Here is a 23,115-nt window from a genome sequence, read left to right on the forward strand (position 1 = left end):
GAGCAAGGCAAATGAAAAGCTATGTCAAGGTTGCTGCGTTGTGGGGTTTTGTGTCAAATAAGCTAATAAAAACCATAAACTGATGTAAAAATCAGTTCAGATCTCAAATAATGTACTAAACTTTCTAAAGAACTATAAATAAAAGCTGCAGTTTAGATAAATAAACTTTTATGTGTCCATGTTCTAGATCTATTTTTTCAGATTAAAAAAAATTGTTACTGGAATATTTTGGATTTTTGCATTAATTAAACAATGCATAAGAACCAGGAGAACTTAATTTTTTCCTATTTCAGGCTGAGGTTTATTCAGGCATAATTCAGACTGCACCAGTAGACTTGGCTACAATTTTCCTCACATTTTCACAGAGGCTGGCTGGCAACACGTACATTATGAAAAAAGAAGAATAAGCAGATATACATGTCAGATAAACACATTCCACTCCCTCAAACTGAACTCAATGCAGACACAATTAAATCCTGTTTTCCCTCTCCAAACGCTTCCCGCTCCTTTGGTTCTGCCACTGGAGAGAACACAACATTCCTTGCCACTTTCAGCCCCTGACTACATCCCACTGGACCTCCCCAGGCCACATACATACTTTGTTCCTTCTACCATAATATTTTTTAAGAAACATGCTGTCTTCTATTTCAGAGACTAATCTGTTCCCAGCTAATCTCTCTTGCCTCTACATCTCCCAAATCATGCTACTGATTCATTTGGGCCACCCAAAACCAAGGTGCAGTCTCTGAGCTCTGGCGATGCTGCTGCCCGTCACTACTTCTTCCATGTTATCTCTTTCCCCTAAAATACATTCACCAATCTTCAGTCTTTAACTTCGTTTTCTAAATTTCTCCCAGATTCCTTTGTAAGAGTTCTATAACCAACACAATGAACACTTTAAGCTCAGCAAATCTACTTAGCAGTGTTATGTAAATCTGGAAGTGTTACAAATACCGTATGTCCTTTGTACAGCATATTTCTCCTCTTTGCATGCTGGCTTCTCCAGAAGACCAAAACCAACTACAAGCTTATTACCCTGAACGTGCATCTTCATTCTTGCTAAAGCATCTTGTCACATGGCCATCCTCTCCACCTGCTCTTGGTCTCTCTGGACCAAAGGCCCTGGGAACACGCCTGCCTCCTCTAGCACGCTTCTACATTGCCAGATCGAGGCTGGAAACAAATATAACATGCTGATAATGATCATCATAATTAATCTATGGAGGCTTGAATGTATTTTCATTTCAAAGGTCAGCAGTATGCACCTGTGGCTCTCAGGTTTTCAAGTTTCTAATGAAAGGATAAGATACCAGAAAAGGAACTTATATTTCAATGTTCGGAATCCATGATTTATTTGGGTTTTGTTTTTCAAACTACACTGGATTTTAAATACTAAAAAACAAAACAAAACCCCCAACAGCAGAACACAGGCAGAAGCTGAACTCACTCTCCCAAAGTAACACAGTTAAATTCTTAATATCAACTACAAAATTAGGTTTATCTAACACACTTTAAAAAAAATCAACACTAAGAAAATTAAGCCATACAGTCATGCACTACCACTTCTTGATTCCCAGGTGGCACAGTAACTGTGCAAATGAAGATGGAGTACTTTGTGATATTGATATAGAAAGACAGAGCCCATCTTTGCAGTCTTATCCATACCCTGGTCCTAGTATTTTATGTGAAATATCACAGAGGATATTATCTCAATTTAATGAAAAAAGTGAGAAAGTTAATTTAGGTATTTATGAAGTGTCAACCAGACCAGTACCTCTTGCACATGCTGAACTATTTTAAAGAAGGATATGCCAAACAAGAAAAGGATTTTTTTGTTTGTTTGCTAGAAAAGTTAGCCACACTTGCTGCACAGATGGCTGCTACATTACAATGCACCTACTACCCTATTACAGCTCATACTGCTTCGAATGCTTTTTTATCACTACCAGTGGGGAAAAATGGATTTGCATATTATGGCTAGGCTATCATTCAGTAGTATCAAATAACAACTGTACATAAATGACTTTAAAAATATGACATGGGCATAAAAAATATTGGCAATGCTTTTAAATCAACACTGTCTTTATGGTAATGATAGTTATACTGTTCAAAGTTCACACAGAGATTTTACATCAGAATAGACTAGTGTAATAGGCAAGTCTTCCTTTTAATTCCATTATTCCTGCAAAACCACATTTTTTTTTAACCATGCAAATGCAATGACCACAACACTATCACAAAGCACTAATTTTAGAATACTGAATGTAGTTTCCGAAACTAAAAAAATCATCTCAATCTTAAAAGGAAAGCTAAGCTGTTCAACTGCTAAAATACAGAATGACAACAGCAACCTAGAAAAACCATGATATCAAATAGAATACTGATGATATGCACATACTGCTTGAAAATAGAAAAGAACTAAAATAACACAGAAGAAACTGTTTGATACTAAACTCCAAATTCCAGCAACTGAAACACAACATAAAATAAGTAAAAATATATAAAACAATTTGGATGGCCATCAGTATTTAAAGCTTACATGAATTTTAATGAAGTTCTACAAGACAAAAATAGGGATGGTCTAGAGGCAAGGAGTACTCGCTTGCAACTCTGGCCTGTGTGCAGTCCCACCTCCAGCCACTCATTTCCTGTATGATCTTTGAGCAAATTTCAGAACTTATCAAATGCCTTTTTTCCCCCAAAATAGGAGTGATACCGTCCTTCCCACAGGCATTAAAAGAGGGAAATCCAAATATCTTATGGAAAATCTACTGGAACTCTAATCTGTTCTTTAATGCTGACACTACAGGAGGCTTGGAGTTAATTTTCATTTGTTTTAAAAAAGAAAACCAAAACAACAGCAACAAAAAAACCCACACCATAAACAAGTAATCCCTAGCAAAGCACAGGAAAAGTGCAATCTTATACCAGAAGAAAATGTTGAGAAAGAACAAATTTAGAGTTATTGATGGGAAGCAGAGTGACAGTTATAGCTCCCTGTAAATACTAAGTACTGTACATTTAGAAGGGGAAAAATTTTACTTGAACCACAGGAAAAACTCCCATTCATTTCATTGTATAAACCCAACAGTGACAAAGTTAGCTCCTAAGCACTTACCTTTGCAAATTTTGAAACAAGGTCTAACTGGGATAGTTGACTTGCTAAAAGTATGTATTTTATTTATTTATATTTTTTAAATGTGAAAGGATACGAGGAGTTCCTTCTGTCCTACACACCAGGTAGAGACACGCAGCAATTACATGGGTCATCTTTCTTCCCCGGGTTAGGTGCTTGCTCACAGCCATCTTGAAAAAATTAAAGGCAGTATCCAGACAATGTTGATTGAGTTGAAGCTGGTTTCCCAAGTGGTGAATCTGACGTTTCCCTAGAAAAATTAACAAGGAAAAAAAAAAAAGTTTAACAACTTTGTAGTTAGTGTACTTTTGGGTTGGGGTTTTTTTAAAGACAAAATTGAGGGGGCGGATTTTGGATTTCATCTCTGCATGAAATACAATAACCTCTTACAAGTTTCAGGAACCATATATCCTCAGCTCCTCGGGACAAAATAATGCCTCATTTTGGACTCCTAGAATTCAAATACATGCAATCAATGAGCCCTGGAAAACAAAGCTGCAAACATCAGCCCCAGAGAGGATCCAAAACATAGTCAAGACTTCTCAGGCAAAAGATTATGCCCCCGCTCCAAAGATCATTTGACAATTAGTACTTGGTTAGCTGTAGCGATGAACTTCTGAAAACCGGAGGTCATGGCGCGTTTGCCACATTGATGTGCAAACAGAGGAGATGTTTTGCTGCAACTCTCCAAGAAGTGATGAAGTCTGCAGTTCCTCTGACCACAACCAAAGCCCACAAGGAAAGGGGCTCTGCTCCGGGCTTGCCCACCATCACCACCGATGGGGAGGCACTTCCTTCCTCTGAACACTTTTGCACCAGAGCCTTCATTTAAGGCTTGGCTGCCAGACTGCCAAGATTAGTTTGTGGCTTCAGGAAAACAAATGTGCCTTCACCCTTAAATAAAATAATAATAATAAAAAAAAAAGGTGTGTTTCAGATTATTCATGGCAGGAAGCGGTACAGCTGCTGGGACAGATGCGGGAAGCGAGGTCCAGTCCGTCCTCACAGGTCTAGCTGCGGAAGAGTGTGCCAAAAAGACAGCTTAAGAAAAAGATGGGGGAAGTCATGAGGAAAACAGAGCACTGGAGTTCCTCAGCATACGGGGTCAGACACCACATCAAGAAAAATCCTTTAATTCAATGTGCTGGGCAGATGTTTCCAGTGCATGTATTTACAGGAAACGCTCGTCTGTTCCCTTCAGAGATGTCACGAGTAGCTTTGCTGAAGGAGGCACGACGCCTGCCTTGCTCCTCAGCCACCATTGCTCACAGAAAGCGATGGCAACCACGCAGTGCTTACCAGAACACCACCAGCACCTGCACAGGCTGCACATCTTCATTTTATGCAAATCCCTACATCGTCATCACTAATAACATGGTAAAAATGCTTAACCTCCAAACAACCTTCTGCCAAAGATGCGGCTTCAATTCGGCTTTAATAAAAAGTGACTCCAGACACGCAGCCACGGTCAGCAAGACTCTGGCCAAACAGGAGCTGCCTCAAAGTGACAGCTTCTCCTTCCTGCCAAGTGGCAATTAGTGCACTCACCAACGAGGTCTCCTTTAAGGCACGTTGGTCAACCAGGTGTAACACATTTGGATGAAGTAGTAACAACAGAGGAAGGATACGTCACCTTCCGCAGGAGGTCTGGGTACAGTAAGCTACTCAAGAGTAATCCAAAGCCCATTAAGTGAATAGTTTTTCCACTGCCATCAGCAGGCCCTGGACTGACACTCACCAGCCTCAAATACAAATACTACATCTTCCCAAAACTAAGATACTAACTAGCACTCACCCTTCCCTGAATTTTATTTCACACTCTACAACCTGTATGCTGAAGTGGGATCAAGACTTTTATGTCCCTAAGAAAGAATCAGTTTGTACTCATACGTGGGGAAAAAAAAAAAAATGCACTTAGCCTTGGGTACAGGAACTCATTTTTGCCATGGCAGCAAAGCAGCTTCCCTGATCAAGCCCTGCCGGAACAAGTCCACCCAGAGGCCAGCATGGATCAGCGATGCTATGGAAAACCCCCTCTTCCTATCACCTAAGCTTCCTATTTTATCTGGTTGTATTTTGCCATGCATGGCTGCCGAGAAGACGACACAAAGAACTGTCATCTGTAGAGATTTTAGGCACTACATGCAGATGTACAACCATCTGAAAAAAAAACCAAATTAAAAAATAACAAAAATAGACATTACCATGCCCATGTAGCTCTCCCTCGGCTGCAGGGAAATCCAAATGGGAATCACTGCAGCAGCAAGTGTGCAGCATTCCCTTTAAGTAAGATGGTCCAATTCAATGTCCTCAAAGTCACAAAGGCAACTGATAACAAGAAACAATTTCAGCAGTTTTAAGTGTTGTCTGAATTTTGCTTTTAAGTAAAGCTTTTGTAAAAACATAAAGAGAACAGTGGCTCCTATGCCAAGGAAGAGCCACATGCACTCCCGAATGCTTCTTGGACTAATGGTGGAACAAGTACGTAGGGTCCACCTGGCTCCACGGGGATCAGAACGGTGAAGGCCACCAAGCAAGAAGAGGTGACGAGGAAGCTTCCCATGCCACCCGCACGGCAGCAGCTGATGTGGTCCTGGGCACACACCAGAGAAGAGCCCAAATGAGCTGGAGATGCAGAGTCAGAATAGGACAAGCATCCATCAGACTTCTCCCCCAGCACTCCCCTGGCCCGTTCCCATCATGAGGCAATCCTTCTCCCAAGAACACCACTCTCATTCAGGGCTCCACACCTCAGAGGGCACTTCAGAAACAAAGAACATACCAGAAGAGAAAAAAATAACATTGACAAAGATATTTGAAATTCATTTCTTTCATAAGCTATTTTTCCCACTGACCTGGTCCCATGCCCAAGCTACCACTAATATATTCTCTGAGTATTTAACCTTTTCTTAATTTCAAATGTTGAAATATAATTCATCATAATCCATCCTAGCTAAACAGTATGCATGTTTGAGTAATATATGCTTTTTTAGCTGAGCTCTTCATCCAGCATCAATATTTTAAAATGCAATTACTTTAGGGGTGACCAGTCATTGTCTACTGACAAATACCAAAGAGCTCTAAGAGCACAGAAAGGTACTTGTCCACTTAAGAAATGCTATTTCTTTGAACATTTTACTCAACCTTCAGCAGACCAGTGAAGGCTTTAATTCTGTGTGCTAGTACTCCCTCAAGCTGCTTCGTAGTATTATGTCAGTCATATAGTTTGTGGAAAAATAAGACAACTGTTACACTGCCATTGATCCACAAAATTGACAACTTAAGACAGGACAAGAAGCATCTTGGAAATTATGTGCATCTTGATGACTAACTTGGTTTTGTCCTTATCTGTTATGAGAGAGAAAGAAATGTACTGCTTATAGCATCATCTAAGATATTTACATTCTGTAACCAGTCTCCTCTTTACTAAAGAAAGATCAAAAGCTTTGTTGTTCTCCCACCACCCCCGCCCCTTGAATTTAACATGACAACAAAATTCTATTTTTCTGGTATCTTATGTAACCTTAACAACAACAACAAGCTGCAAAAGTTTGCACTAGCAATTGTGCTTCTAGATTTCTCCACAGGGAACACAAGATACCTTGTACTCCTCCTGGTTCCTTCACAGATTCAAGAAGCACCTCCATTCAAAAGGTAACTCCAAGAAAAGGCAGGTATCAGCTAAACGGCTGTTGCCGCAGTACTGCAGTACAGTACCAAACTGTTGTACAGTGCCCTCATCCCAGTCAGATGGCAACCAAAAGTACATAATTTTGCCATTTCCAACCTTTTCTGCCAATCTCACCAATCTGACATTTCCAGAGCTGAAAAATGCATGTCCGTAATATGTAACTATGAATACAGTGATTTAATCTGTTGGTATCTGAAGAGCGGATATTCATACTTAGAGAAATTGGGCATAAGAAAATAACTGATCAAAATAAATTCTCTATCCAATGCTCCAGTTACTGTTGACAAACATGAACAGAATCCAAATACCCATTCGTACTGCCCGTCCTCAACATGAGAAGTCCTCATAACTGTGCAATGGCAGCCACGAGCCTTGCTAAACATTCAGATACCTTCTTACACGAGTGACTGCTCCCCCAGCAATATGGTCAGTGCAGGGAGGAACCGCAGAGCAGCTGCAAGCTACAGGGCTGGGAAGATGAGCAATTCCCTCCAGCAAACCTACAATACTGCATTATGTCTATCAGCCCTTGAATGTACTCCCACTCCCACCGCTCCTCGCTAGCTGGGTGGCATTTTATAACCTTCCATTTGTTGTTTATCTCCTGACTGTCTCTACCGTTTGCTCTAGACTACCAGCGTGGCTTCAATCAGCCCGAACGGCTGGCTAATGCCCTTTCCACCAGTTTGACCATATGGTCCCAGTGTGCAGTGAGCTGGTCCAGCTATCTGCAAGAATGCAATAAGCCTTATGATCTCAGCCAAAACAGTGGGAATATCCAACATTACAATGCAATTTATTAGCAATCTGCTCAACTCAGTATTCACCACATTGCATCACAGTGTTACAAACTGATCAAGTGAATTGAACTGCTCTACTGGATGGAAAAGAAAAGAACCGCCGCACCTTTAAACCCTGCCATGCTCTGGGTTATAAAACAAAACTCAAGACAACATCTTCCTGACTTCCTTATCCATTTTACCCAGTAGAACAATTCTTTAAAAAGTCTGAGTGGGACACTGCTCTAAAAACTTGCAACTACTACTATCACAGTACTATAAAGGAATAGCATCATGTGGAACAGTCAGAAATAAATATTGCATTTTTTTCTAAATTGCTAGGCAAGAGTACAACATATAAGACACCATATACAGAGGTAAAACATGTCCCTTAGTAGGTGCATCTTTTATTAGTAACTTGCCATAAGAGTTGACTCTTTTGGGCCTTACAGGTTTTTGACAGATCCTGGGATTCTTTTTTTAAACCAGACAAAATAGAGCCTTTAAGGTCAAAGCTTACACTTCATGCTGCCCTTGCAATTTAGTGATGACATTAAAGTGGTGTCTAAGTGTCTTTGGGAAAAGCACAAGGAACAATGTCTTTTTAAAAAGGCAGGACAAGCTCATCAGCAAGGTTACAAAACTCCTCCCCCTTCCCTCACCAGTGGAACAGTAAAATTATTCTCCTTTAAAGAGCAAAAGAACAAAAGTCTAGAAACTACAGAAATTTTGCGACATACAGGACACATACCAGGCAGTTCCCATTTATTTCTCAAAGGCTCATCACACCATCGGGGCGGAGGGGGGAGGCAGAGGGAGAAGAGAGAGAAAAAAGCTTGCACTTCTGTAAGCAACACACAAAATCAAGTTCCCAGGCTACCGAGTAGTAAAGTTTATCACGCTCCTGAATCTGCATCTAAAAACAAAAGGCCCTTTTCAGTTTTTAGTTCCAAGCCTACTAAAAAAAATGTTTCTACCCATCTACTCCCAGCATGCTGAAAGAAACACCATCATCATCTCAACTGATGCCAACCTCAATGTTTTCAACTGGCACATAAGACCTGAAGTGACAAGTTCAGATAGGACTGCTGAGTGCTACTATCCTTTTATTTCAGAAAACTTCTATTCTTTTGATGGAGGAAACAGTGGTTATTACAAAATAAAACGCGTAGGCTAGAAATCACTGTCACAAAAACAGATTTGCAGAAAATCTTGGTAACATTAAATGCTTACACAAGAGGCAGTTGATAGCAAAACTGCAGCTTAAGTTATAATAGGAGCAAAATAGAAAAAGGGAAAATCAGACCCATTCTTTACAAGCAATTTTCTTTCTTTTATGATCTCGTTACTACAGAAACATCTTGTTCTTTTCCCCTATTCAAGAAGAATCATACCTTTTTTTGGATCCCTTAAAAGTCAGTAATGTCTTACATTACTTACATATTACTCTCATCTGGCTTCTGCCTGCTCATCTGCCTGCTCTCTGCCCTCAGACTGACAGAGACTGTAACACTGCTATTTCAAAGTAGTACTTTTCAGTACAAAGCATAAGTTTCCAGGGAAGTAACAGGCAGTACACAGACAGAGCTTAAATTAATTGTTATTACGATACTAAACTGCATCATCAAAATCCAGGCATACAGATTTTCCCCCCTTTCTGCAATTTGCTCGAGGGGCCCTGGAATCTAGCAGTACCTGAACTGGGCAATGGAGTCATGTTAACAGCACTAATCCTTTTTTTGCAAAAAGGATTGTTATGGTAACAAACACTAGATTCTGTTAAAGGAAACATTTGGGATGGTTTTTGCTTGGGTATTCATTTCTAGAATTTGAATTACTTTACCGACTGAATTTTATGTGCAGATTTTATTCTGCATTTGGTTTTTCACTCCTTTTATTTTCTTCATTTGAAAAAAGCTCTCCCGAAAAGGGGAAAAGAGCAGTTTTTATGTGTGGGCATCCCTGTGTGCTTTGTCATATCTTCCAATTTCAGCAAGTCCCAGCTCAAAGCCTGAATGAATTTCCTGCTCTTTGCTCCATGCCAGGCTTCTATGTTATTTGTATTACAAATAAGTAAAACAAACAAACAAAGCCACAACAGGGAAAGTCCAGGAACATCAGTAGGACTACTCTTGTGAAGGCTGGTCCCAGAAGTCCACTCAAGGGCAGAGTCCCATGATCAAAGACAAGAAAACATTTAAAGCCCAAGCAATGGGGGGAGGCAGGGAGGAAACCGAGGCAATGGCTGCAGCCATCACCCCGAGCATTCCCAGGAACACGCAGTGCCGTGCGCCAGAAGCAGCTTTATCTCTGCAAGCCTGTAGCAAAAAAGGCCAATGAACAGTAAAAGTAGCAGCGCAGTAGGGCATTACAGCAGTGCTGACCCAGCACAGTAACAACTTTAATTTCATTAAGGATAGCTAAGAGTCATTCCCAGTAACACCTACTTGCCTACGAGGAAAGTGATGAACATGCTGGGCTCGTTCCCACACTCTGCCCAACTTCAGCCTAGCTCCAAATCCCCGCTTCGCCACCATCTAATTGTGGGTGCACCCCACGTCCCCAGACCCATGCTCTTCCCACGAGAGCTCCCCAGTTCCTCCAAGGGATGTGTCAGTCCCAGGGCTGAGCAACCTGGAGTCCGTGCACGCTCGGCCCCCCTCCGACCGATGCAGCCCCGTGCCTGTGCCACCTGGCAGACCTGCTTCGGGGACTGCCCGGGGGTACACTCTGTTCCTGTTATCTCAGCAGAGTAAAACAGTTCCTGGCCCTTTCCCTGTGATATTCCACCACCTGCGCCAGCACAACCGTTTGTGGGGATGCACAGAAAACCAAACCAGTAAACTGATCCTCGTTAAAAATAACCTTGTGAAATAAAAAAAGACTTAATCCAGACCTGTTTACTGAAGGATTGATGCCTCCCCTTTATCTTCTTAGGGCCAGAACCAGACTGTCTCAGCGCAGAGACCTGTATTCAATTTCTCTGCCTGCTGACAACAATCCAACCCATCCATTTTGCCTCCCATGAGAGCACCCCAACTACCAGGTGCAGCTCCCCGTCTCTCCTGGTAAAGCCCTTCCATTGCATGTCAAATGTTCATTCAGTCAGCTAAGGAGAACTAGCATGCATCTTTAAGATTAATGGCTTAAAAACTCAGATAGTGGTCACTAGTCCAACCACTTCTTAAATATATGATACACTTTTCTTTCAGCTAGAAAATCTGCTGTTAACATCTCTTCCGAGCACTTATCTGTACTTCTTTAAGTATTCATTCCCTCAAAATTGGTCCTTGTATTTCGTTAATGCCAGAGCAGGCCTGCAAAGCACCCACGTAACTTCCCCCACCCCCCTCCTCAAGCACTTTTTCCATTCCCCAATTATATGATACCATTCCCACATGGGCAGCCTCTTTGCATATACAGCAACTGGCTATTTGACTTAATTTGCCTTACCCACTCTGAAAAATCTGGCATCGTACATGGTTCCTCTGACTTCTTGCTCAGTTCCTGGAATTCTGCTTCCCTCGCAGGTGGCACCTCTACCGCTGACACTTCATTCCCATTATCCATCTAACTGCTACTGCCGCTCCAACAACAATAGACTAAAAGCCATACAGTTTATTCATGGGCTGCACCCAACCTACTGCTGATCTTGCCCCATCATCCTTAGATAGCAGCTTGCTTGCTTCTTATCCTTGCTTAATTTATTTTTTTTAATACAGCTAAAGAACTTCTTGCTCATAAAGTCTTTACTGAACTCCACTTCTGGTGTCAGGCTGGAAAACCATAGCCAATGCTGACATTAAAAAAAAAAAACAAACACCAAAACCACCACCACCAAAAACCAACAAAACCCCAGTCTGTTGATTCACTAGCACCTGAAGGTACTAGATCACAACTGTTTTAAGTCAAGCTAAAGCCCAAGTTGTTGCTGCACACATCATTTATTGGAACAGGCTGCCCAGGGAAGTGGTTGAGTCGCCATCTTTGGAAGTATTTAAAAGACGTTTGGATGAGGTGCTTAGGGACATGGTGTAGTGGTGGTCTTGGTAGTGTTAGGTTTACGGTTGGACTCGATGATCTTAAAGGTCTTTTCCAACCTATACGATTCTGTGATTCTCCAGCACGACGTTTAAGTGGCCACATGCTGATACAGATGATGGAGCTTGCTCTGCTGAAAATCAGCCCGAACAACAAAAAGTTAAATTTTCATTCGGACCAGTTCTCTTGTATAACTCAACAGGCAGCCTCCCAAGCCCTAACACCATCAGAATGTGGCTGGGGTGAGGAGAAATACTGTCAGCAGCAGCCTACACGTGGATCGACTTAAAGCAAATGTGAGACTGCAGCCTAAATGGGTCAAAGAGAAAAGTACACACTATCCCTACGCTTCCTCCTGCTTCCCTGCTACTGCTCCCAGCCCTCGCCGCTCCTCTCATCCAAGTGAACTTACACAAAAGTCTGACTTATCACAGTTTAAACAAATGCTAACATGTTCATTAGTAGTTTGTATATTAGAATGCTTCAGGTCGTTTCAGATTAATTTTGGAAGCAAGCAAATATGGACTTTTTTTATATCCACAAGTTTTGTCAACTGAAGTTTTTACTCACGTAAGATTTGCAGCTGTTTCAAAGTCGAAACAGCTGGAAGGCTGCACTACTGGCAAGAACTGTGAGCACATGTATGATTAATGTAGCATAACCCTTACCTTACCTATCTGACATTAAGGGAATTAGAAAGAAAAATTTAAGATACCAAGAACTTGTAGGTAGGTAGGTTTAGCAAGATTTCCTTCTGAAAGCATCATCAGTTAGGCTTTGCTTTAATCTTCCTCTGTTTTGTTTGGACAGTGATTTTTTTTTTAAATTACATTTTAAATGACAGTTATTCTTAGAGATTTTTCTATATCTATATACACGTAAAGCTTTTTCCCCACACTCATCAATTACCAATTGTTACTCTTGTCACAACAAAAAATGAAACATTTCTGCTGTCACGCAGCATTACTGCTGATCCAAGCACTACCTTCAACCATCCAAAGTCATTTCTACATCACCGCAAGAAAAAAAATAGAAAAAGATTTGCTCATGACATAATCTGACAGTTTCGAAAAGATCACTTTAAAAAAAGTTTTAAAACCTCATAATTCTAGCATTATTAGAGAGATCAGAACTTGTTTCATACCTACAAAGCAAAAAGCATTTAACTAACAAGCAACTGCCGTCAATCTACACAGCTAGAAAAATACAAGAATACAGCACAATATAGGAAAAAAAAAAACCTGTTGCGTATTGGTAAAAGTTATCAAAATCTTTAAAACAAAACAAAAATGAAGGCTAAAGACAAAAGGATCCATTGCCGCAATGGAAAACTTTACAGATGCGAACAGCATATAAATCAGTGCAGTGTTATCTGCTTGCTGACAGCAAGTTCTAGTGCCTTCCCTGCAGATCAGGGCTTCTGCAAGGCAAAGAAGAGTGAAAACTGACAGGAGCCATTTCTCAGAGTCTTGCAAGCACCACGGAAGCAGGCAGGAGCCCTGGGAGTTGAGGTGCTTCACCTGGACAAGGAGAACACAGGAGCCGAAGGTATCCCCTGGCCAGAACTGCCACTGAGGCCAAGGGAACAGGGACAAGAGCAGAAGTAGTTGAGTTACCCAGCTGAACAGTTACCACTTCTCAGCTGCACTGCAGTGACTATTAGCTAAGGTCATGCATACTAAGATTGTTTAAAAAAATTAAAGAAAAAAGAAAATCTTCCTGTTTAATCCACCTTCCCTCCTATAAAAGCCTGTCCAGCCTTTCCCTTTTCCTGCCAAGAGGCTTCTGAGTACCTCTGTGAACCTTCCCTGCTTTCCTTGTCCACCTTTAATACTTACCTTTTATAACACGCCTGAGAATTTACTTGTCCTCAGACATGTGCAGAACAATTTTCCTCCCCCAGAGTGGAGCCCTGCTCCTCTGCATGCCAGTTGTTCTGTCAAAATACAACTGTTAGTGGTAAGTTATTTTCACTCTCCATCATCTGACTGTGTAGGCAGGAAAGACCTTACTGACAGAGACTAATACCTGCTCTGCTCTCAACCTGTACTTGACTTAAGGTTGCTACTTCTTCTTCAGGACTGAAAAAGGCCTGTAAGCCCAAAGCTACTTTTCGGTTCTGGTTTTGGGTGTTTTGGTTTGGTTTTTTTCCTTCTTTTCTTGTTTCTTTCCTTCTCCCTCTAATTCTACATGCAAAACTAACAAAAGGCACTCTGTCACCATCCAGACCTTACCCGATTGACAGTCAAAGAAGATGTATGACACAGTAATTCCAAGAGTAAAAAATTCATAAATATCAACTAACGGGCAAATTTCTTAAATCATCTCAAAAAATGGAAATATGGTGAGAAGGCATCAAGGGAAAAAGGATGCAGAGAGAAGTAGTTGAGGGGGGTGAAGAAAAAGAGGCAGTTATTAAAGATAGCAAAGGGATAAGAGATAAAACACGATCTAAAAATGGAAGCAGAAAGAGAGAAGCAGTGAAATCAAGCTGGGAAAGGCACAGAGCCATTACAAAAGCAAGAAAGATTGTATTAGGTTAATACTTATTTAAGGTATTTTTATATGAAGCTGACAAGAGCGGTCAAATACTTCTTCCTTTATACGGAAGGGATACGAAACCTGGCAGTTAGGTAAGAGAGCATCAATCTTTATCCAGGCTGCAGCTAAAGAATGAAATTCTGCCCTCAGTTTGTCCCTGGCAGCTGAGTCCATCAGCTACAGATAACAAGCAAGGAGTATGAATCTGAGGGGGCTGCTCTCCTTTACCACTACAAAAGGCCGATTTAGATCAGAGCTATAGCTGCCCCCGATGATTTTATCTGTGTACTGCCCATAGGTGATGGAAGAAGTTATGGACAGCGCTTCAGCCTGAACTTTGCATTTCCTTCCTTTTTAAACTAAAAATAAGTGAAGGTTGCCACAAATCTCAGCTAAACAATGTAGTGAATCAGTGAAGCTATTTATCAAGCCAGTCTCTTGCGCTATCTACTTCGGCTTGGAGTTGAAAGGAGATTTATGTTTAAAGAGAGAATGCACATATTTCAGGAACAGCCTTATATTTCTTTAAACAATAACATTTATATAAGTCAGATGTACAGACTGTTCCAGTAGGGAATTAAAGTTACAATGCCATCCATGTATTTCTACAGAGCCAATGTGGCCCTCAGAAAATATGTGGCATATTTGGATAATATCTATCTGTATGTATGTGATCTCTTCCATTTATATGAAGCTACTCTTTACATACAGGATGTCATCAGCAACTTTTCTAGAAGGAGGGAATTCTCACTAGACTTTGCTCTCCTCCTCAGGAATCCTAATCACCCTAGAATTAAAGATGGAGAGCGCAGGAGGGGGTCGGAGGTGGGTATTTAAAGACCCAGAGATTGAACTTACAGCCTTCACCAAATTGCCAAACATGATTTGTTAAGAGAAGAGCAGAGGATCGCTAGATTTCTGGAAGACAATGGAAGTTTAAGCCATAAATGGCTATAAGCACGAGTTCATGCCTAAGGACTAACAACGTGAAATTAAAGGAAAATGTAAGCACCATGTTAACATGAACTTAAAAAAAATTCATTGGACCTCATAATAATTTCCCAAGGGAACTGGTGGAAACCCCCACTGCTTGGAACATATGAATCCAGGAAGGGCAAAACACAAGAAAAAAATTCATGATATGGAATGAACCCGTATAAGAAAAATGGGCTAAGATGATTAACTAGGTTAAAGTAAGTCCTTATGGTTTTGCAAAACTGTAAAGCTTAAGAGAGAGGCTGCTTTGCGTGACAGAATCATTCTGCATTCTGAATGTACAGAACAGGGGAAAAAATCCCCCCACCCTTTCCTCCCCAAGAAGCCATCTCTGCTGACTCGGTACAACAGCCCTCCAGCCCGCTCGCAGTTTGGCAGCGGAAGAGGACAGACCCCGTGTCAGACAGACCAACCTGACCTGTACAGCAAAGATCCACCTACTCAAGTTCCCGCCTCTTAATTTTTTTTTTCCATAGTCACCACTCCATTCTAGTTTTCCTAAATTAAATATCGTATTAACAACGGGGGGGGGGGGGGGGGGAGAAGAGAACGACACACAAGAACATCTAAAAAACCACAAAAAACCTCAACACTTTTTCATGTAACAAAGTCTAAGAAAATTCTGTCCATAACCAAATCTTTAAATACCAACTTCCTTTGCTCTTCTAGACGATCCACTCGCCTCCAGTGTGCCAGTCCTTAGTAATTAAAGAAAATCTGGGGTAAGCACAAGTACGTTTTTCTGTTCTTTATGTGCTAAACCTCAAAGATCAATTACAACAGGGTTTTTTCGGTGCAGTATGACTCCAAGATAGGATGTGAGATCATCTATTAAACATACATATCCAAGACTAGATGCATTATTAATTCATTTTCCCCTAGGTAATATGGCATGGTGAAAAATAGCTACCAGAGAACATACTGACTAAAGACTTAAACAGAAATCAGTGGATTTATGTGATGATTGCTATGCAGCAACCTAACAGATCTCATTAAAGGAGACATGGATTCTTCTCCCCTGATACTGTCACTGCTCCTACAGAGTAGATGCTGATGTTCAACACAAGGAAGAATACTGATTGCAACCTACCCCAGAAATAGGTCTTAAACCAGTTGTGAGAATGATGTATCTGAATTTAATAACGTCTAAGTCTGCCTACAGATAGGTCTCAACTTTATAGCATTTTTCTGATTAGTGACAGTGTTTGGAAAATCTCTTTTTTTAAATACGTTGGCTATAAAACACTACCTGCCTCAGAGTTTCAATTAAGCAGATGCTGTAAACACCAAAATGAGTTTTTTGCTGTTTTCCTCTTTGACTTTGCAGAGCTGCAATCAAGGAAGCTGCCCTAAGAAATCGCTTAACATCAGCATCATCTTGAACCTAACTAACATATCGCTTTGGTAGAGGCATCAAGTAAATTCTATTTACTGACCTCTTAAGATCCACAAGAATAAACAAACACTTCAATCAACTGCCTGCCTCAGACCTGTTTATGCTACAAGCAGCTCCTCACTGAAGGCCTCAGAAGTTCTACTGCTATATTAATCAACCTCAAGGACCACGCTTTTCCTCCGCAAAACAATTATAATCTGGCCCATCCTCCTTCCTACCTTTTCTATTTTACTCTAGAGTGTTAGGAAAAGCAGACAGGAAGATGAAATTCTGCCTAGCCTTGTGCAAGATGACCATATGTCCACATATCCATGGCCCTGGCAGCTACAACAGCAACAGGACACACTGAAGTTAACACTTCTGTTCAAACTCTATCCTACTACATGGTCAGACTCCATCCTACTACATTATCATCTAACAAGAAGTATAGGTGCCACTCTGTTTAATCCAGCTTTAAGTACAATAAGCATTCAACTCCTGTTGAAAGCCATGCTCCTATAGATGGGAAGCTGAACTTGGCACAACCAAATATTTCTGAGGGCCCCAAATCAATTGTGGTTTTAGCTTCTGGTAACTGTGCCTCTTATCATTTTGAAATCACAGCACTCAAACTTCAACAACATTTTGTTCCAAGTGGCGGCTGTTACATTGTCTCCCTTTTATGCTTTCTACAGACTAAATCAGGAATGGATATCTGACATAAGGATCCTTCTTCTTAGCTTAATAGTGAGCAAGTGCGTCTGGAGGAGATGGAAAACCACACGCAATGCTCCGCATCGAACCACGGAGGCAGGTGGCAGTCCTTCACTTCTGCTGCGAGATGCAGAGCAGACAAACCACTCCACATGTATTCTTTGAAGAACTTTATTTTTGTTTCCATGTCACCGCTTACACTCCCTTATGCTCATCTTTATCTTCTGCTGAAGTTTTCTTACGATTATATTCGGTATTTAATATTCAGTGTCACTGTAATCCCACAACTTGACTTTCCTGGCACGACAAATCGACATTTCTCAGAAATCCAAAACAACCTCAAAGCTTTTTTTCTCTGTGTCGAAGACCTTGATCAACATCAAGTTTCCTTTTCTTCTTAAAGGTGGTATCAAACACTGCAATGATCTCGGAATGAAATTTTTTGTATATGTCAGATCAAAGAGTAAAGAGCAGAGTTGGAGGGAAACAAAACTACCCACACATACGGTAGGAAAACTGTCTAGTCAATGGCAAAAAGAGCATGTGAGCACCACTGTAATCCTTCAAAAAGGACAGTATTTCTATTCCCAGTTCTCCAGGATCTGAAATAGGGTGCAAACTACCTTTGAGGAGACCATCTGCCATCAATGCATGGCAGCCTCCCCATGGACCGAGAACGGAAAGACACAGAAGTATGTTTATGATCCACAGGATGCTTAACAAGTTTATTTTGACCAAAGCTACAGATACCCCTTTGCTCGCAAGAAAGAAGCTGGCAGCAAGCAAGAGTTAACTTTTAGTATAGGGCCAGCTGGAACAACACAGACCACTCAGACAACAAACGTCACCTCACAAGCACCCTGGATTTGTTCCAAAAATCACTTGAAAAGTGGTATTCTTTCTTGACACGCTCAAGGACTGATTCAGCTTGCACCAGAAGCAGTACTTTTTCTTTTTCTAGTGCATGTTAGGAACCATAGTTTCTAAATCTACTTTGAGATGATTTTGAGTCTCAAGATACACATTTCCCCACAGTATCACTAAGCAAGCTTGTAAATTATTTTCCTTGTATTTAAGCTTAAAAACAAAGATTTCATGCAGCTAAAAATGTCAGATTATTTCCCCACCTCCCACCTTCCAAAAGAAAGAAGCCTGTAGATATAGAAATATATTTTTTAAGGTGGAAAGGGACTGTATTTGCAAAGCTATTCACCCACATTAGTACTGCTATGAAATCACTTACAAGATTTCAGCTGACATTCAATAATTTTATTTCTAGCTATTTCCCTGAGCTCACAGAGCTTTCACAGCCAGGGAAGTAAGCAAACGTAACACCTGCTTGGATTTGGCAAGCTGCATGGGGCTCAGAATCATAAGACAACTCTTCTAAACGCTCCCTCATTTACAGATGCTGGTTTGCTGACGATAGGAAGATAGCTGTGCTCACCTTCAGAAATGATGATGAATTTGGATTAGCAAATACTGAGGATTCATCTCACATTTAAAATGGAGGCTGGTAGTTAGAGAGGAGTGAATGATAAACTAAGAGCTATTACTGATTAACTGCTTTTTCATATAAAGTCTGCTTTCCTTTCTTCGTTCCACAGCAAACCTGGGGCAAGAAGCAGGAGAGAACACACAAAAACCTCAGCCTGAAGACTAGGTACAACCAGCGCAGCTGGGGCTGTAGTTTTCATCATTTTTATTTTGTAAGAGCATTTTCCTAATCGTTTAGTGATTAGAAGAAATCTGCTTTCCTCTTTTATAACAAATCAGGTAAAATATCAGAGGATGAAGTTAGCAGAGACAGTTGAAAGGGGAAATCCAACATCCCCCATCCATCCCACCACCCCCCCTTGCACTAGCTCCCAGTGCTCTTCAGATTTTGTGCTGGGCCACAAACCAAGGAAAAAAGAAAAGCAGTCAGCTTTCTACAGGCATCAGCCAGAGCAAGGAAGAGAAGTGAGACAAGCACTGGCAAGAAGTACAGCAGCAAGCCTTGAGAGCAGTTCATTAGTAGCATGCAACTCCTCTGATTTGTCTAAGATGCTACAAAGAGTTTGGAAGCAGAAGTTTACAGCTGTCCATGTACTCCCTCAAAATACACAGTATACATATTCCATGAGCAAAGACATCAGTCTCCCAACCTGATTTAGAAAGTGTCTTTCCCCACATAAAAGGATTTCTATGCATCTGTCTAAGCTTGCATGTATATGCATACATGCCCAAAGGAACCAGAAATGCCCTTCTGCACCAAGTGGCTCTGCAAAACCCTGAAAATAAGTACCAGGATGACTACTAAGGATGATCACCCATGCTTTAGCACCCATGCTACCCCATGAGAGTGTGGCTGCAGACTCTGCAGTGTTTATACATCCCTTTTAGGCAAGATAACGTGATGCTTTCTAAAAAGGAAGAACATCGAAGATGGCTGTGTCTTATACATCCATTTTGCACGGACAGGAAACAAGCAACCTTCGGGTTCAGTATGCCCTATACTGCTTAAAAAAAACCCAAACCCTCAGACCAGACCTAATGACCAGTGTCTGGAGAGCAACCCATTCTCAGGAATTTATCCTAAATGGACTACAAAGCAAAGTGCAAAGTACTGAATCTTATACAGCTCCCTTTGTAGCAATGCTAAGTTCATGATTCCTAGCATAAAAATGCATGGAATGGTTTCCCTGAATATTGATTTATAAAAGCAATCAAATAGCATATTTAAGGTACGATGTAAATACTATTCATATACTTTCTAATGAATGACAATCCTACAGGAGAACATGTGTGTCTAATTCCTGTACGTGAACCCAGCTCTGTGTATACCCCTAGAAACTGGAATTATGATCCTAAACTGCTTTCTTAATATTACGCATTTCATGATATACTACCCAAAAGTACTACTAATCAACTATGTGGTTTTGGAGCACATAAAGGAAGAATATACAGCTTTCTTCTAAAAATCCCATTCCTAATTGATTTTATTAAAAAATAATTTACATGCTCATTAGCATAATATAATTTCTCAGGGAGTCACACATTTGAATATAATTAGTCACTTGTTTTGTTGCATTCAGTGCTAATGACCTTTCTTTGAAGAAAGATCCATGTCTGATTTTTGTACTGTTTAAACTTAAGAGAAGCCTCTTTGGGTTGAAAATGCAGGAATCCTCTGAACTGACTTTAAACAGCTAAGCAATCAATTACCTTTTCACTTAATTTATGCTGTGTTTGTTTGGGACAGCTTTGTTATAACAGCATGAAGGCTTTAAATCTAGGTGATTAAAGCCAGACTTCGAGGTACATACTTGGGTTCCCAAACAATAATGCCAAGCAAACACAGCTCCTGCTGACATCCAGAGTAGGTTTAAACAGCATAGCTCAAAACCAGGTTTAAGCAAGCTGAACCCAACTCCTTGCCACACTGCTGGCAGTCCTTACCCACACTGGAGCCTGGGTTCGAGGAGACCACGCTGTACTTCTGTCTCTATTTTAAGTGTCATTTGCTTATAATTTCTATTAGAAAGCAAAGTTAAAAAAAAAATCACAATGTGGGAAACAGTTAAATTCATTTTTCAAGTGTTACATTCTCAATGTAGGAAGTTACGTCTAAAATGATAGCAATAATAATGTCTTCAGCAGAGGCATGCATTTGATAACTCTTTCCCCCTCCTGCAATTACTTAAACTTCCTTCATTTCTACCTACATGGTTGACGGTACTTAGGTTTAGTCTTTGTAGACTAGTACTTAGTTGCCTTTATTGTCCAAAATGATTCAATTATTTGAGTACAAAGAGGAGAAAAAAATACCTTCATCTAAAGGAATACTTTGTAACTTTAAACTCATGATTTCCCATTCCACAGTTCATCCATAAATAGCCAGTTCTGCAAAGCCTTAGGAAAAAAGCATCTTTCTTTACAACTTTAATTACTGTACAACTGTAGAGGGAAAATTACTTTATTTTATATGTGTGATCTAAAGTTTTTTCTAAATAAGAGCAAGAGCATTACATTTACTGAAGACATTAAAAAGAAGCTGTCTATTAGGAGCCTGGATTTTTTGCAAGGAGCCTCCTTCCAGAGCAGGCTGGAGTTCTTGCCCTTCAAAACTTGCAAGGTTAAATTATATACCATTTAGGAAACAGGCTATGTTCAGCTTATGAGGAGACATCACTCTTCAACCTTCCACATGTGATAAAACATGCAGTACCTGCATGTTATCCTCCCTCATGACTTAATGAGAGCTTTCATGAACTCATCGCCCAAGAAGGAATCACGTAGGCTCCAGCCCAGATTATGGTCCCACACACCCAGCATCCAACCTCCTAAATTATCCCATATACCATTTTTACATCAGAGATGGTAATAAACTACGTGTGGGAAATTTCACTCTCAGCAGCTAGCAGAAGAGCAAGCCCAAAATTTTCAGGAAAAGCTCTACTTTAAAGACATGATTAAAGAAAGAAATTCTCTTTCTCACTGCTCCTCCCATGAAATTACAGTTGAATAACTATGACAATGGCAGAACTTAAACTTATTTTCTAAAAGTGTTTTAAGCAGTGTGTAACAGCACCACCTGGTGATGGCAGCTGTACAGTATTTTGAAGACATCCACTAAGTTAAGGCATAGTAATCAGCATGGAAGAACAGATTTTAATTCTGGCTGTATAGAGTTTGGAATTTTTTCAGTTAAAAATACATGCAATTTGTATCAGTAAATAGTAACATTTTGTGATTCTGTTAGAAAACGAATCAAACTCCTCAGAGCTAGCATCAGCCAACTTCTACCAGTAAGAGGGGAAAGCTCTTGACAGCAACAGCCAGTTTAGTAAAATTCAGGAACTGGTTCAACTGTTTTAACACACTAGGTTAATGAACTGTTTGTTCAAAGGTTTGGTTTACAGTTCATATAGGTGGAAAGGCCACCTCAGAATTAGAAACAGTCAAGCCTAGGTTATTAAAATCACTTGAAAAAAATCAAACTGGATGTCATGTATACTGTATATTCTGAATTGATTAATATATAAACAGAATTAGCATTTCGGTCCTAATGCATTAAGAATTTTACTGCTGTTCCAGTGAAGTATTGCAGAACATCTAATACACGTTGCTGGAAAAATCCTTAGGGATCCTGAAATGAAAAAGTACTCCCTAAAGACATTGCGAGCGACAAGAATTCTATTAGAGTTGAGCATTTCTTCTTCATCACTCCTTTTTAAGTTGCAACTAAATTAGCACAGCCTGCGCACTCCAGGGTGTGTGCTGGGAGGAGGGAGGGGGGGAAAACGGAAGATATGAAGGCCTGAGGCACTTCAAGCAGAGAGCATCCATCTGCTAGCAGCAGTCAGTGCACAGAACATTTCTAAAAAGCTTCCCACTCATATTAAGCCAAGCCAAAAGAACAGAAAACACCTTCCTTCACTCTGACTGTGCGGGACTGAACGTAACAGGACAGTGGGTTATAAATATATGTTAAAAAAAAATAAAACTCGAGAGAGCAGCTCACAACATGGTCCTGCATTCAGCCTCTCCTGCTGCAAAGCTGGTTTAAGAGGCTCCTGCTCATCTCTACGGCATCCATTCCCTCCTCCGCTCTGTGGTGGCATGTGGAGGAGTGAAATGATCAAAGGGAAATATGAAAATATAAACCAGGGTTGGTTCTTATTTTTTTATTTTGCTTGTGAAACCCGTATCTTTTCACTGTCCTGGTAAACAGATGCATTGCCCAAGCCAAGGCCCAGCACATTTGGAAGAGGGGAGTGGGAAAGGGCAGCTGAGGGATGGGCAAGGCCGGGATCAAACTGGCTTTGCTGTTAGAGATGCTTATCGTGGAACTGGACTC

General features: G+C 40.6%; 1 protein-coding gene across 2 annotated transcripts in view; it reads right to left on the minus strand.

The window, feature by feature from the left end:
* The window catches only part of BRF1 (BRF1 general transcription factor IIIB subunit), a 177,182-nt gene that overhangs the window by 128,116 nt on the left and 25,951 nt on the right, over nt 1-23,115 (minus strand). For both annotated transcript variants that reach the window (XM_072866243.1, XM_072866242.1), the window contains exon 3: nt 3,213-3,386. In XM_072866243.1, coding sequence (XP_072722344.1) covers nt 3,213-3,386 — 174 coding nt within the window. The remainder of the gene's footprint in view (nt 1-3,212; nt 3,387-23,115) is intronic.

Source organism: Ciconia boyciana, chromosome 6 (genome assembly GCF_034638445.1).
Source record: "Ciconia boyciana chromosome 6, ASM3463844v1, whole genome shotgun sequence".
In the NCBI taxonomy this organism is placed as follows: domain Eukaryota; kingdom Metazoa; phylum Chordata; class Aves; order Ciconiiformes; family Ciconiidae; genus Ciconia; species Ciconia boyciana.